This window comes from Pygocentrus nattereri, chromosome 14 (assembly GCF_015220715.1).
Source record: "Pygocentrus nattereri isolate fPygNat1 chromosome 14, fPygNat1.pri, whole genome shotgun sequence".
Taxonomy (NCBI): Eukaryota; Metazoa; Chordata; class Actinopteri; order Characiformes; family Serrasalmidae; genus Pygocentrus; species Pygocentrus nattereri.
In genome coordinates this window covers 36985177-37000199 of record NC_051224.1, presented here as the reverse complement: position 1 = coordinate 37000199, position 15023 = coordinate 36985177, and the positions used below count along the sequence as shown (strand labels likewise).

At 37.8% G+C, this 15023-nt stretch overlaps 1 protein-coding gene and 2 gene segments (V, D, J or C); all 3 read right to left on the bottom strand.

The window, feature by feature from the left end:
- The window catches only part of LOC108414177, a 512138-nt gene that overhangs the window by 67271 nt on the left and 429844 nt on the right, over positions 1-15023 (bottom strand).
- Positions 1-15023, bottom strand: part of LOC108436641 (immunoglobulin gamma-1 heavy chain-like) — a 395990-nt gene that overhangs the window by 76165 nt on the left and 304802 nt on the right. The gene's annotated exons all lie outside the window — the stretch shown is intronic.
- On the bottom strand, positions 12911-13512 carry LOC108436684. The segment is given in 2 exon segments: positions 12911-13260; positions 13435-13512. Coding segments are annotated over 2 exon segments (369 nt in total).

Here is a 15023-nt window from a genome sequence, read left to right as displayed (position 1 = left end):
TGTAATCTTTATAATCGAACTGAATGTGGTTTACAGACATTACACGCTGTAAAGTAGCTCGTTAGATCAACGTAAGATTCCTCGTGTAAATGACATTTAGTCTTCATTTAAAGGGTTTATTTAGGTTAAATTAAACTAATTTACTCATCACCACCTGAAGTATGTTTAGGTTGGGTTGGCCAGCCTTTTCCCCGCGTGTGTGAGGCGATGGTCAGTCTTGTTTGTATAACACTGAAGTCGTTAGATTTTATTTTGTGGAAATTCTGCTTTAAAGTAGCTCATCAGATCTACCTAAAAATGACTTCATGTGGGAACGAGTAAATGAACTAGTTTTATTCAACCTAAATAAATACTTTAAATGAACGATTCTTTCAATCAAAGTCATTTTTGAGTTGAATACTAGGTCATTCGTTTTACTCACTTTTAAATTAGATTTGACGCGCCATTTTTTAGTTTTACATTAACGATTTTTACTGATATTGAGAAAAAAAATATGCTTAGTAAAAAGGCTGGTCTATAAAACGAATGTACACAGGTGTGTTTTGACTTGACAGCGCACTTATCATAATAATTTTTTCTTTTAGCTTATTATCATTCGGTTTTCATTACTGCCACAACGTCAACCTACTTAATAATAATAATAATAATAATAATAATAATAATAATAATAATAATAATAATACACAGTAAAAAGTAAAATACTTATTGTGGTAACAAAAAATTAAATATATTAGTATTAAGTATATTATAATACTTAGGATATAAACCAATATTATTCAACCTAAATAAATACTTTGAACGAACGATTCTTTCAATTAAATATTTTTTTTAGTTTAATAAAATTAGTTAATTTGCTTGATAGCACATGAAGTATTTTTTAAGTTTTTGAAACGTTTAACACGGAATAACTTTTGGGTGTGGATTAGACATTTGCGACATTAGTGCATTCTAAAATCGATACAGTAGCGCAATTTTATTACCTGTTATAACAGTATCGTTCAATATTGTTTTGGTGTTGCTTTGTTTTCTGTGTATTGTTTTGTATTTTATTATGTTCTAAAGGTGCAGGGCACTGACGGAATCAGTGTTTCATGCACGCAAGAACACTTTTATTAATATATCTAGGAATTTCTGATTGTTTCCAGACAGCGGCCCGTTTGTAAAGTTACTTCATGGCTAATCGTTTCTCGATCCTTATTCAGTTCACGAGACGCATTTCTGGCTAAATATATATGAGTTGACTGAAATTCGTTGTGATTTAGTAAATGGAAGATTTGTGATCAACTTTCACTCATCGATATTCTGCCAATGTTCACCTCAACTAACCTGAGATGGGCAGAGAGAAAGAGCCAAAACGACCAATAAACATTCAGAATAACCCGCGAGGAGTGCGTTTGCACATATTTATGAAAAGAAGACTTACCCAAAACGGTGACTTGGGTTCCTTTCCCCCAGTAGTCGAAGCGTCACTGTGATGCTTGCTTTGCTAGCAGCTGTACAAAAACCTCCACTGAAGAAGAAATAGCGCTCCAACGATAAACCACTGGGCTCCAACGATAAAGCACTGGGCACCAACGATAAACTACTGGGCTCCAACGATAAAGCACTGGGCACCAACGATAAACCACTGGGCTCCAACGATAAACTACTGGGCTCCAACGATAAACCACTGGGCTCCAACGATAAACCACTGGGCTCCAATGATAAAGCACTGGGCTCCAACTATAAACCACTGGGCTCCAACGATAAACCACTGGGCTCCAACGATAAACCACTGGGCTCCAACGATAAACCACTGGGCTCCAATGATAAAGCACTGGGCTCCAACGATAAACCACTGGGCTCCAATGATAAAGCACTGGGCTCCAACGATAAACCACTGGGCACCAACGATAAACCACTGGGCTCCAACGATAAACTACTGGGCTCCAACTATAAACCACTGGGCTCCAACGATAAACCACTGGGCTCCAACTATAAACCACAGACCAAAATAAATAAATAAATAAAAGAATTGTGCCAGATTATTCGCGTTTAGCAAGAAGCACAATGTTAAACATATCCGGTTTGATCGTGGAGAAAGAAAGTGTCCATTCCTGTTACTGTCCACTGCTTCAAATGACTGGCTGGGTTTTTATTATGGACTGTATCTCTGTGCCACCCCAGTATCACTGTGATACACTACAAGACAAAAACCTGCAGCCTTTGATTTCAGCGACAAATGCCCTTTATTTGTTTTCCAGCATTTTATTGCAGTGCCTTTATTTTTACTATTTAACTCTTGCTTCCATTTAAAATATAGTTTAAAATACACTCACCGACCACTTTATTAGGTACACTTTGCTAGTAAAAGGTTGGACCCCCTTTTGCCTTCAGAACTGTCAGACTTTCAAGGTGTTGGAAACGTTCCTCAGAGATGTTGGTTGGTTATTTGAGTTAATGTTGCCTGTCTATCATCTGGAACCAGTCTGCCCATTCTCCTCTGACCTCTCACATCAACAAGGCGTTTTCGTCCACACAACTGACCGCTCACTGGATGTTTCCTCTTTTTCGGACCGTTCTCTGTAAATCCTAGAGATGGTTCTGTGTGAAAATCCCAGCAGATCAGCAGTTTCTGAAATACTCAGACCAGCCCGTCTGGCACCAACAACCACGCCACGTTCAAAGCCACTTAAATCCCCTTTTTTCCCCGTTCTGATGCTCGGTCAGCACTTCAGCAAGTTGTCTTGACCACCCCTACATGCCTAAATGCATTGAGAATCAGCCGAGTGATTGGCTGATTAGCTATTTGTGTTAACAAACAACTGAACAGGTGTACCTAATAAAGTGGCTGGTGGGTGTGTGTGACAGTGTGGACATATGTTTGAAGGCAAGTGTCCTTTTTATTTTAATTTGCTGACCTGAATACCAGTAAATGCATTCTGGCACCATCGTCAAAGCAAAGTAAATTCTTCCCAATTCATTTCCAAACTCAAATGCCTTTAAGCACTGTTACCAAACAGGCTGGCTGAGGTTTTTGTACAGTGTTTTTTCACTGTGCGCCCCAGTCATACACCGTATTCACTACTACTGCAAAAACCTCCCTGCCTGTTTCAGCTTGGTTTAGCTCAATAGATACATACATAAACACTCTGTGTTCACATCCCTATTAGTCTCATTACCGCAAACCACACTGTTGACAACTATTTCAAATTTCAGTTTTTATTTTCAAGAAATAAAACAGCACTTAGTAATGTGAACTGGTTTAGCTGGAACACAATGTGCCCACTATTGTTAGCATTGCTTTCCTAGGTCATCTAATTATTGCAATATTATATTCCATTAGCGCAATATGCATCCTCTCATTACTGCAACCGTTTAATCTTAAATCGTGAGGGCCACTAAGTTAACATAGCACATACACTATATTGCCAAAAGTATTTGGTCACCTGCCTTCACACACATATGAACTTCAGTGACATCCCATTCTCAATCCACAGGGTTTAATATGATGTCGGCCCACCCTTTGCAGCTATAACAGCTTCAAGTCTTCTGGGAAGACTTTCCACAAGGGTTAGGAGTGCGTTCATGGGAATTTTTGACCGTTCTTCCGGACACTGATGTTGGATGAGAAGGCCCGGCTCACAGTCTCCACTCTAATTCATCCCAAAGGTGTTCTATCAGGTTGAGGTCAGGACTCTGTGCAGGCCAGTCAAGTTCTTCTACACCAAACCTGCATATTCATGTCTTTATAGACCTTGCTCTGTGCTCTGCTCATTTTACGTGTCAGACCACTTCGTGGCTGAGTTGCTGTCGTTCCCAATCGCTTCCACTTTGTTATAATCCCACTGACAGTTCACTGTGGAATATTTAGCAGTGAGGAAATTTCATGACTGGACTTGCTGCACAGGTGGCGTCCGATCACGGTACCACGCTGGAATTCACTGAGCTCCTGAGAGCGACCCATTCTTTCACTAATGTCTGTAGAAGCAGTCTGCAGGCCTAGGGGCTCGGCTTTATACACCTGTGGCCATGGAAGTGACAGGAACACCTGAATTCAATTATTTGGATGGGTGACTGAATACTTTTGGAAATATAATGTATCTAGTAACGACTTAGCAAGCACTTGGATTAACATATGAACTGCTTTGTAACACCCTAGCAATCTCCAAGCAATGCTCTAGCAACTACCTGGAACATAACATATATATATATATATATATATATATATATATATATATATATGTCCTCTAATCATTTAAGCTGAGTTAACTTGGATTAGAAGTGAAAAGGATACATGACTGTACAAAAGAGCTTTGGAGTTTGGAGTTGTGGAAAATTGTGGAACAAAATATACTTGGAAACACTGGGAGTGAGTCTCCTGAAAAGAATGGAAACTGTAACAAAGATAAAGATTGGACTCACTATAGTTCACCAAAAAGAAAATATCATATTGTTGATATTATGCACTAACATTATATTAATAAAATAAAGATAAATCAATTGAAAGACACATCAAGTATAGTCCAGTCTGACCGAATGATTGGTAAATGTGTTTAATATATCACATGTTTGAGTAATACAAAGTTTTTAAATATAGTTAAAAGAAATGCAAGAACAAAAACGGCAATTACAAAGAAAATAAAGGAGACACAGAAAGATTTTAGCCTTTCACTAGTAAAGGCTACTGGACAAGTGGCTCAACCTGGAAGATGACTCAGCCAAACAGCTTTGCTTTGAGGTGACATCATTCACAGTCACATCTCAAAATGATACAACAGCTGAGCAGAGGTTTAAATGGGAGTTCTGTCTGTTTTCTGAAACATCAGTAGGCTGTGGATGAGAGAAAGGAGGAGGAGGAGGAAGATGAAGGCCAAGGTGGTGGATCATGGGCTATTGAGCACATCCTCCTCCAAAGGCTCCTTATCGCACTATATCAACAGTAGGTTTTTGTAATGGCTTGAATCACTGTGGCTGCTACCCCATATATATGCACAGTGACACAAGCAATGACAAAAACAACTTCATGCACCAAGAAGATCTGCAGCCCTACATTAAACCTAATGACGTGGTCGCGATGATGTTCATGCATTATTAACATTCTCTGGAAATCACCACGTAAACCACACCATGCCCACTCACTATGGTATGACCTGTATTTGTAGTGTACACTAACACTCACGTAAATAAGTCACTGGCATAACATACATTTGGTTTTCCATTATTTTCGAATGAAATCATTTAATAAATATGACATATATCACACTATTCTACAATATCTCCTTTATGCACATTTTCAGTGCAACATAATAAAAGTTGTTTGGGCATTCATGCCTCTGAAAGTGTACAAATGCCACTTGGTGTGAATGTTCCATATGCAGAAGAAGTAAACCATTACAAAGGTAGTTTAGTTCTATAAAACTCTAAAGTAATTTTAGATTTGAAAGTTTAATATACATCAGGGGGCACAACCTGACTTTCATTGTGCAGAGCCAGGAGCAGTAGCCCTTTCACAAATATTGAGGTAAATACTCATTTTCAGTTGTGGTTATGCTTGTTTAGTTTATCAAGTCAGGTAGTGCAACTCCAGAAAAAATATGAGCATGTGCTGTTGTTTGCTATTATTATTATTATTATTATTATTATTATTATTATTATTAGTAGTAGTAGTAGTAGTATTTTGTTCCTTTATTTTTAATGTGTGTACAACTGCATGCAAATATTGAGCACTCATGGTCAAAATGACACATTTCAATTTTGTTGCTGTAAATAATTTAAAATTAGTACATTTTAATTCATAAAAACTGTTAATTTCTTTCTGAAATTTAACCTCCCAATAAAAAACAAACTTGAAATATTAGAATAGCTTTTTGTTTTGATGTATGTTTGTTTGATGTTAATGCACAAATAATAAATGAGCACATTTTTTTGTAGGAATTTTAAAATGTTTTGCTAGTGGGAGAGCTGATTGGGGGGGGGGGGGTGCAAAATACATGTAAAACTTGTATTGGTTTATTTACTTGTTTACTTATTTTTCTAAAAGTACTTATATTGCACGCTGACATCTGACCTTGGTAGCAAGATCTCTCGCATCTCCTCTGTTTTTATTTATCCTTTCCTTCTTTTCACTTCTTTCAGTTGATCAGCGTTCAGCACGTGCGAACCTCTTGCTTCTCAGGCTCTGTTTCACTTCTTGTTTTGGCTCCTAACAGCAGAACAGACCCGTGTATGAACTCTGTATGAGGATCTCAGAGCTCAGCGCCTGGTTTTACTGCATGTAGAGAGATTATTCAGCCTTTAGAGTGAGTTCATTAGCCCCTGCATACAGAAACGTGTTATAACGAATTATAGCCTCACTATGTTCACTAACCATTTCAGCTTAGTGGAAAAATGTGGAAGAATGGAAACTGTAAGAAAGGGAAGTGGGCACACTACATAGCTTACTGAATAAAGTTGTATTATATAGATGCACATTTAGATGCTACATTAATAATGATCAGATTATTTTCATAGACTAAGGGAAATATGGCCTTGTAAAACTTTTAAATGTACCATTTATTTAGGGAACATAGAGGTTTTCAAAAACCAAAACTAGAAAAAAAAGCAACAAACACAAAGAAAATAAAATAGACAAATAATCATTTTTGGTCAGGTTGCAGTAGTTAAAGCTCACGCATGAAGAGAGTCACATCCTTAATATTACACAACAGCTAAACAGAAGGTATATATATATATATATATATATATATGCTTTTGTAGGTATTCTAAAGCAACAAATAAACACACATGAAGCTCAATTCATCAGTCCATAGTACTTCAGTCCTAAAAGGAGGTTTTTGCAATGGTTTAAAACACTGTGGCTCCCATAGTCATACACAGTGATACTTGCAATAACAAAAACAGCATCCTTCACCAAAAAGACCTGCAGCTCTACATTCAATCTACAGGCACAGTCACTGTGATGCTCATACTCTATTTTCTATTAAATCGCTCTTTAGGATAGGACTACATGTGTAGCGTAGTGGATAATATCACTGCCCTGTTCACTCTGTCTAAGAATAACCATTGCGCAATATCAACAAAGACTCTTGGTCATGGTTCCCAAATGGCCAAGGCCCACTGGCCCACAGTTTTACACACTTCTATAAACTAAGAATAGCTCAGCCAGTTTGCACTGAAGTCTCTGTAGTTACTGAATAATGAGCCTTAGTGTGTAATAAAACTGGGCGTTGTATGGTTCCATACAATCTTTCTGAAAATATTTCTATATAGTACCAATAAGGGCTCTGCTAGAGATAAAAGCTTGACAGCCTGACCATAGCTGAGCCCTTTTGGCCGCTATATGTGAATCGTTCTTTGAGGACCATTATCTTTACTAACGAACCTTTGAAGAACCATCTTTTTCAAGACTGTACAAGATAGGAAATATGAATTATGAGGGCAGACAAAACACATCTGCACATTTTACTGCACAATTATTTTTATTTGCTGACATGAACGAAAAAAATAAATATCGCCTTTGTAAAAGTTATGGTTATTTAATATGTTTGATTTTCCCATCATATTCATTGATCATTGATTTAAAGTGTTGAAACATTTGCATACAACTGTGTATATATATATATATATATATATATATATATATATATATATATATATATATAATGCCCATCTTTATGAAATGAAGCCTTACCCAAATCAGTGACATGGATTCCTTACCTCCAGTAGTAACATTACTGTGATAAAAAACCTCCACAGAAGACAAAAAATGCGAGATTATTTGCGTTTAGCAATAAGTACAATCAAGTATCACAGGTTTGGTCACGGAGAAAGAAAATGACCACTACTGTTACTCTCCACTGTTTCCAATGACTGGCTGGGTTTTTATTATGGACTGCATCTCTGTGCCACCCCGGTATCACTGTGATACACTACAAGACAAAAACCTGCAGCCTTATTTCAGCGTTATGGTGCTGAATCAGCGTTATTAGCACTTTATTTAGAGCTGTTTTTAAGTCTAAATGTCATTTTTATACAATAACAAATGCCCTTTACTTGTTTTCTTCAGAACTTTATTGCAGTGCCTTTACTTTTACTATTTAAATGTTGCTCCCATTTAAAATACGGTTTAATATGTGATGCTCTAACTGTGGGCATGCATTTGAAGGCAAGTGTCCTTTTTATTTCACCTGAATAAATACCAGTAAATGCATTCAGGCGTCCACTTCACAGTTAAGAAAACTCTTCCTCATTGATTTCAAAACTTAAATACTTTTGATTCCCGATACAAAACAGCCTGGCTGAGGTTTTTGTACAGTGTTTTTTCACTGTGCGCTCCAGCCATAGTTATACACCATGTTCATTACTACTGCGAAAACCTCCCAGCCTGTTTCGCCTTATCTCAATAGAGAACTTTTAAGATTAAAAACGGACTGATATGTACATATAACTGTTCGCAGCACCATTGGTCCTCATTACCGCAAGGGAAACTGACCTCAATTAGTTAAATTCCATTTCATTATTTATCAATAAATCAAGCAGTACCGAGCAATGCGATTTGCTTTTGCTGGAACACAATGTGCCCACTATTGTTAGAATTGCTTTGCAAGGTCATCTCAGTACTGCAGGATTCTGTTCCCTTAGCGCACTATGCATGTCCTCGTTGCATATCATGTGGTGAAGACCTTAGAACAGTATTTTGTATGTCTGCAGCCTGTCATGTAGAACTGTCCAAACATTTTAGGCATTTTCAGAAAAAGTTGCTATCTCTTGTGGTTGCTAGGTGGTTGCCATGGTCTTCCAGGTAGTTGCTAAGTGGTTGCTGTGGTTTTGCTAACCAGTTTCTAAAGAATCCAAGGTAGTTGATTGGGTGTTACTAGGTGACTGCTATAGTGTTTCAGGTGGTTGCTACAGGTGTTGCTATGGGATGCCTATGTTATCCAGTGCAGATGCTGTGGTATTGTGATGTTTGAACTTGTTGATGTGGCGTTGTTAGGTGGTGGCTAAGTCACTGATATGGTATTGGTAAGAGGCTGCCATGATATTTTGGGTTGATAGCCCATTGCAAACAGTAGCAAACGTATCTAAGGTGGTTGCTAGTGTATTTAAAGTAATGTCTATGGCATTCTAGGTATTTGCTAGAATGTTACAGGTGTTTGCAAGGTTACTTCTGAGTGGTTGCCATGACATCTCTGGTGGTTGCTAGGGGGTTGCTAGGTGTGTCTGCATGAGTGAGTCTATATGTGTTTGTGTGTGTATGTTATTTTCTTTCTAACAACTTTGTTGCAACTTAGCTGTTACTCTCTCATTTGAAAGCATTTGTTTATGCATTAAACTTTCCGCTGCTAAAAAGAAACAGAGGGAAAAGAGTGGTGAAAAACAGGAAATGTTTACTACTGTTCTTAAAATAACAATGCAGACAGAAGCCCTGTTAGCTTATATGTTCAGTAATTTTCCTCTACTCTGCAAAGCAGGTGGTCCACATTTACTCCACCCATGTGATTTTAGATGAGGAGGATGTTGCTTTGCGTCAGTGTGTCTCTGTACCGCGCACAGTGATACACCGCTGTGTCTTCAGTTTGCAGGCTTTGTGCCTGTAAAGTCACGGTGCTTCTGTCTACGTCTTTCGAGATGCTGAATTTATGTTTGAGTGAATCTTTGAGGTTTCCTGAGGAGTCGCCGATCCATTCCATTGCTTTTCCTGTTGGATGTCGAATCCAGTCTGTGGTGTAGCTGCTGTCGCTCACTGAGTATCCTGAGATTTCACAGGTAATGGCCAACGGCTCACCGGGCTTCACATACTTAGATTCAAGCTGCCTCAGTTCAACACCCTTAGCATCTGTAGATGGACAGAATAGAACAGAATAGATTTTGTGATTGTTTTTTTGGGAGAGTCCACTGTAGATGCTTTGAAGATGCTCAATATTCATCTTAATTTACATTCAACTAAATATCCATTAAATACAAGTGAAGTTTAAATTCAATGGAATGGATTCTACTAAAACCAAACCTAAACCTAACCCTAACTCTGTTCATAACCACCTGACAGCTAATCTATGGGAGACACTCACGATGAAGTTTCACCCACAAAGTTCAGATATAGCAGTATAAGTAGGGGTAACATCCAGTAGTGGAGCTGATGATCCTGTACTTACACCTTGTGGTTGCCAAAGCCATCAAAAGTTGAAGGAACATGATTCGAGCCCTTCAGACTATGCTTTACACCAAAGCCCTGAGCTGGTGGACATATGATGGGCAGCTTCCTCTTAAGTAAGGATGATGTGTGCAACTTTGCATAGAATTTACATTTATATCTACAGCACTTAGAAGACCAAACAGCAATAGTGTAGCAAATTTTAGTGTATTTAAAAGAGGACAGACGATGTAAATAAATAAAAACGGATTTATGTAGAAGAAAGGACAGCTAATAACTATGAAGGTACCATTGCAGTGTTTGATTATGGAGATTGCTGAGAAATATATAAACTAATATCATACTGAGACTGAAGAAATGATAGACAGGGGTGAATGGTGTGTAATAATTGTGTAGTTATACATTAACAACAATGTAACTATATGTAATATATTCACTCACAGATGGATTTCAGCAGTACAGGTTATGTAATTACATGCATTTGGACAGTTATAACAGCATACTTTTTCTCATGTAGTTACACATGTATAATGAGTTGTCTGCGATTACGTTTGTATGAACTGTTGTTTTTTTTGGCAAAACGTGTGATTATAACAGCGTGAAATAACCTACAGTATCTTCCTCATTGCAAACGTCCACTTTATTGGACGTTTTCCCAGGTGTTCTTGCTCTGTAGCAGCAGGTATGCCTTCACCACACCCACTTTTATGTATTTCTACAGAACCCTTTCCATGGATGTCTTTGTATTGGTTGCTCATTTATTCGCATGTTTTCTTTTTTGATCTTGTTGTTAATATAAACAAATATGGCAACTGGTAAGTGCCTCTAAGACCATAGGAATCATTGCTTCTGAATTATTCGGTATATATCTCAGAGATGTTTTTATGTGTATGTCCGTCTAGAAGGTTCATTTTGTGAAAAGTAATAAAGTAAAATAGTAGTTATTTATTTCTACATGCAAAGTTTTGAGATGAAGTTTAATGTACAGTGTTCTGGACATTTGGACACAGTGTAATAGTAAAGTAGACCCACGCATTACAAAGCACAATCATTTAAGATTTTTGCTTATTTTGTTAGAAAATGTTATGTGTTATGTGTATATAGGAATGACAGGAGATGATGTTCCATGAATTTGGGGATAATTTTGTTTTGTATTGATTTCACTGGATTTCACTGCGCAGGATACTGGACACTAGAATGAATGAAATTTTGAACATATTTATTGCTGTGAGGATAACAGACCCCCCCAAAAAAAACCCTAAACATTCCTTATGTTATTTCAGTTATTTCTGTTTGCAACACTGGGCTGTAGTAAAACGCTATATAATGTGTATAGTATCACATATAAATATGTGTATAATGTAATACAGTTTATATTGTATTTTTTATATTATATATTTTTTCTGACTTTTTTCATTAATCACCTTGACTGTTTATGCCATTTGTTCATTTTAGATATAGAAATATAAATCAGTGTTTTGTGATAAAACAAGCTCTTTGTTTTTTTAGCATGACACAAAAATGTACCGCTGTTGTCAGAACAAAACCTTGTATCCAAAATAGTAACTTTACAGGAGAAAGAAAAAACATACAGTAGTTTTAATGCAAGTCAATGGAACCGGACGTCTTTCCAAGTCATTTTGGGCCACTTCTTTTGGTCCATTCATCATGAAATTTACACACAATATAAAGGACAACATGTCCTTTGGAATTATGCCAGAAACTGAAAAAATGACAAAAAATGGAGATACAAGGTTTTCTTCCAACAGCAGCGATAAGGAAAATTATGGAACATTTTAGGAGCCATTCATGCAGAATTCCAGGCAGTTCCAAGAGTTCAGAAACTTTTTCATGCAACTGTACATGCTGTAAATACATACAGAAAAAAATGCTTGCTTTTTGTCTTGTTATATTGATGAGAGTAAATATGTGAATGTTTAAAAAACTCAATGTTGACTACATTGGACAATGAACATTATATGTTCCCCAGTAAACAAACAAAAAAAAGAAGATAATTTATGTATTATTTTATGTAATACATAGCAGAGAACATGTTTACCAATAAAAATGGATTGTTTTTGTCTCCAGTCTTGGGACTGAGGAGGTTATCAGAATTTTTTCAGAGCTGTCCTGTGCATAGTTGTGAGGCTATGAAGGACCAACTGGGTGAACTGCAACAGCGCCACCCTGAGGCAGACCAGTGCTGCATCTTGATTAAGAAAACCAAAGGCGCCTAAAATCTTTACTATCAAAATGATCCAATCCCTCTGTTGGTATGGATAGTGTGCTTGGCCTGCAAGTGTTGTCAGAAATCTTGTTGTTTCAGTTGATCCATACTTTTGATCCACATATCAAGTCCCTCACTAAAACTGCACTCATACTACACATTCAGCTCGCATCACCCCCATCCTTTCTCAGTAACACTGGCAACCAGTCCTGTACTGTTAAAGTTTAAAATTTCACTTCTGAATTCTTCAAAGCCCTGCATAATGTCTACATCTGTGAACTCCTGACCCCTTACTCTCCCTCTCGTTCTTCCAGGCTGTCTTATAATAATCTGTTTGCTGTCCCACACCCTACCTTGGGAGGTAAGTCCTTCAGGGCCATGGCCCTCAAACTCTGGAAGTCTCTGTGACTATGCTTCTTTTTCTGCTTTCAAATCTGATTACATTTTTTTCCCATGACAATTTCTCACCCTACTTTACTCTTTAGGATTAGCTCTGACACCAACTAACTAAACTAACACTTGACTTGTGTTAGTTTTGTTATTCAGCTAGTTTTAGTACAGCTGCTCCATCAGATCCATCACTGTGTCTCTCGGGCACAGTAATAAGCAGCACTGTCCTCTGCTCTCAGACTCTTGGCCTCTAAGAACTGCGTGCTTGTAGAAACGTCCTCGGTCAGAGTGAAGCGGTCTTTCATGGAATCTGCATATGTGGGTTCATCAGTTGTACCCGAGTTCACAAATCCAATCCATTCCAGAGCTTTCCCTGGTTTCTGTCTTATCCAGTGCATGAGGTAGCTGGTCATGTCGTATCCAGAAATCTTACAGGAAATCTTCACACTTTCTCCAGGTTTCTTCACCTGAGGTGGAGACTGATCCATCCTGATCTCCTGACATGAGAGACCTTAAAAAAAGATACAGCATAACAATAAACAACGAATCTAAATGAACCACACAGAGTAATTCACACTGAAATCAACTCAGTTAAAAGATCCTATGAATCTGAGTAGGCAATACATCTCAATGATATACTAACATCAGTCATTACATCACTACATAACATGCTATAAGGAATTACTTTGTATGAACCATAAGATGAAACAAATGATGCTTGGAATCTTCATTATGAACCTAAAGCTGCCACAGTGGAGTCTAACTGCTGATGTGGCTCATTCAAGTTTAGTGTAGTGAGTGATTATAAAGACCTGGTGGAGCCTGGATTTGCATATTCTTCCCACTAGAGGCTTCAAATCAATCTATTCAAATGTTAGGCCTGCTGAAGAAGCTGGTAGGATATGTTGGTAAATTGTTCGTGAACATAATGACGCTCAGTATGTTCGATAACTGAGCTCTCTTTAGAGTTTTCAAGACATAAACATACAGCTAAAAACACTTTGATGCACATGTATTCCTCCATCTTACCATCTTTACCCTCTTACCGTCTTCCATTTAGACAACAGATCTTACTGTGGAGAAAAGTGTTATTGGTGTTGCATCAGCTTGTCACACACATCCCCTCTGGCTGAAGGAGTTCTCTGAGGAGCGTGAAGATGTCAGGGACCACCCTACACAGTAAAAATGATCAAAAAGTACAAGTTGTTCATTTTTTAGCATCAGAAAAATATAGAACACATCGTTTTTAACAAAACATACCACAGAAGCCGCAACGACTAAGAATAATATTACTTTTTTTAGTATTTATTGTGTCCATGCTTTTTTAACGTGACAGAACCAGCCAGACACTCGCTGTAAAAATCAGAAATGAGGCTTTACTTGTAAAGGGGTTGACAAGAATCATAGTCAGTGAAAACAGGCATAGGTCAAATCCACTAGAGCCGGAAGACAAAAAAGGACAAACATAACAAAGGCAACCGGATCCAAAAAGGCAGGGTCAGAAAATCCAGATACAGGGTCAAACACAAATAATGGAAAACAGGAAATGTTCAGCAGCTCTACTAGGAGATACAATACCTCGCAAAGAAACTAATCTAAAGCCTGGGCTTTAGAACTAAACTAAACTAGTCACATGACAAACAGAGCAGGTGATTGGTTAGTGTAGTGGGTAACACCTCTGCCTTCTGTGCTGTAGACTGGGGTTCAATCCCCAGCTGGATAAACACCCTACACTATACCAATAAGGGTCCTTGGGCAAGACTCCTAACACTACCTTCGCCTACCTGTATCAAGTTGTAAATCGCTATGGATAAGAGCGTCTGCTGAAATGCATATTGGTGAAGTAAATCAGTATTCAGGTGATTTAGAAGGGTGATTGGTGGATTTTAGAGGTTCTACAGCCACGTGATCTCTCAGGGTGTTCGGGGTAATGAAGTCCCTGGGTGAGTCTGAACCAGAGGGATGTGTGACAACTTTATTCATAGCTTCCATTCTTTTCAGGAGATTAGCTTTCTGTCTTGTCCTTTCCTTCATAGATGTACATGAGATGGAAGATAACGTGTGTCTGACTTTCTCAAAATAGCACCTAATCTTCTAAATTACCATACTTTGGCATAGAACACAGGCCGCTTATCCAAAGACATATGGAGACAGTTTCTCCTATAAGCAACAGAATGAAACCACATGTTGACAGCATCTATCATTTAGTTTGAATGAGTCTTCCTGTTAATTGTGTAGTATCATTTTGGACGAGGGAGGAATATCATTAAGGAT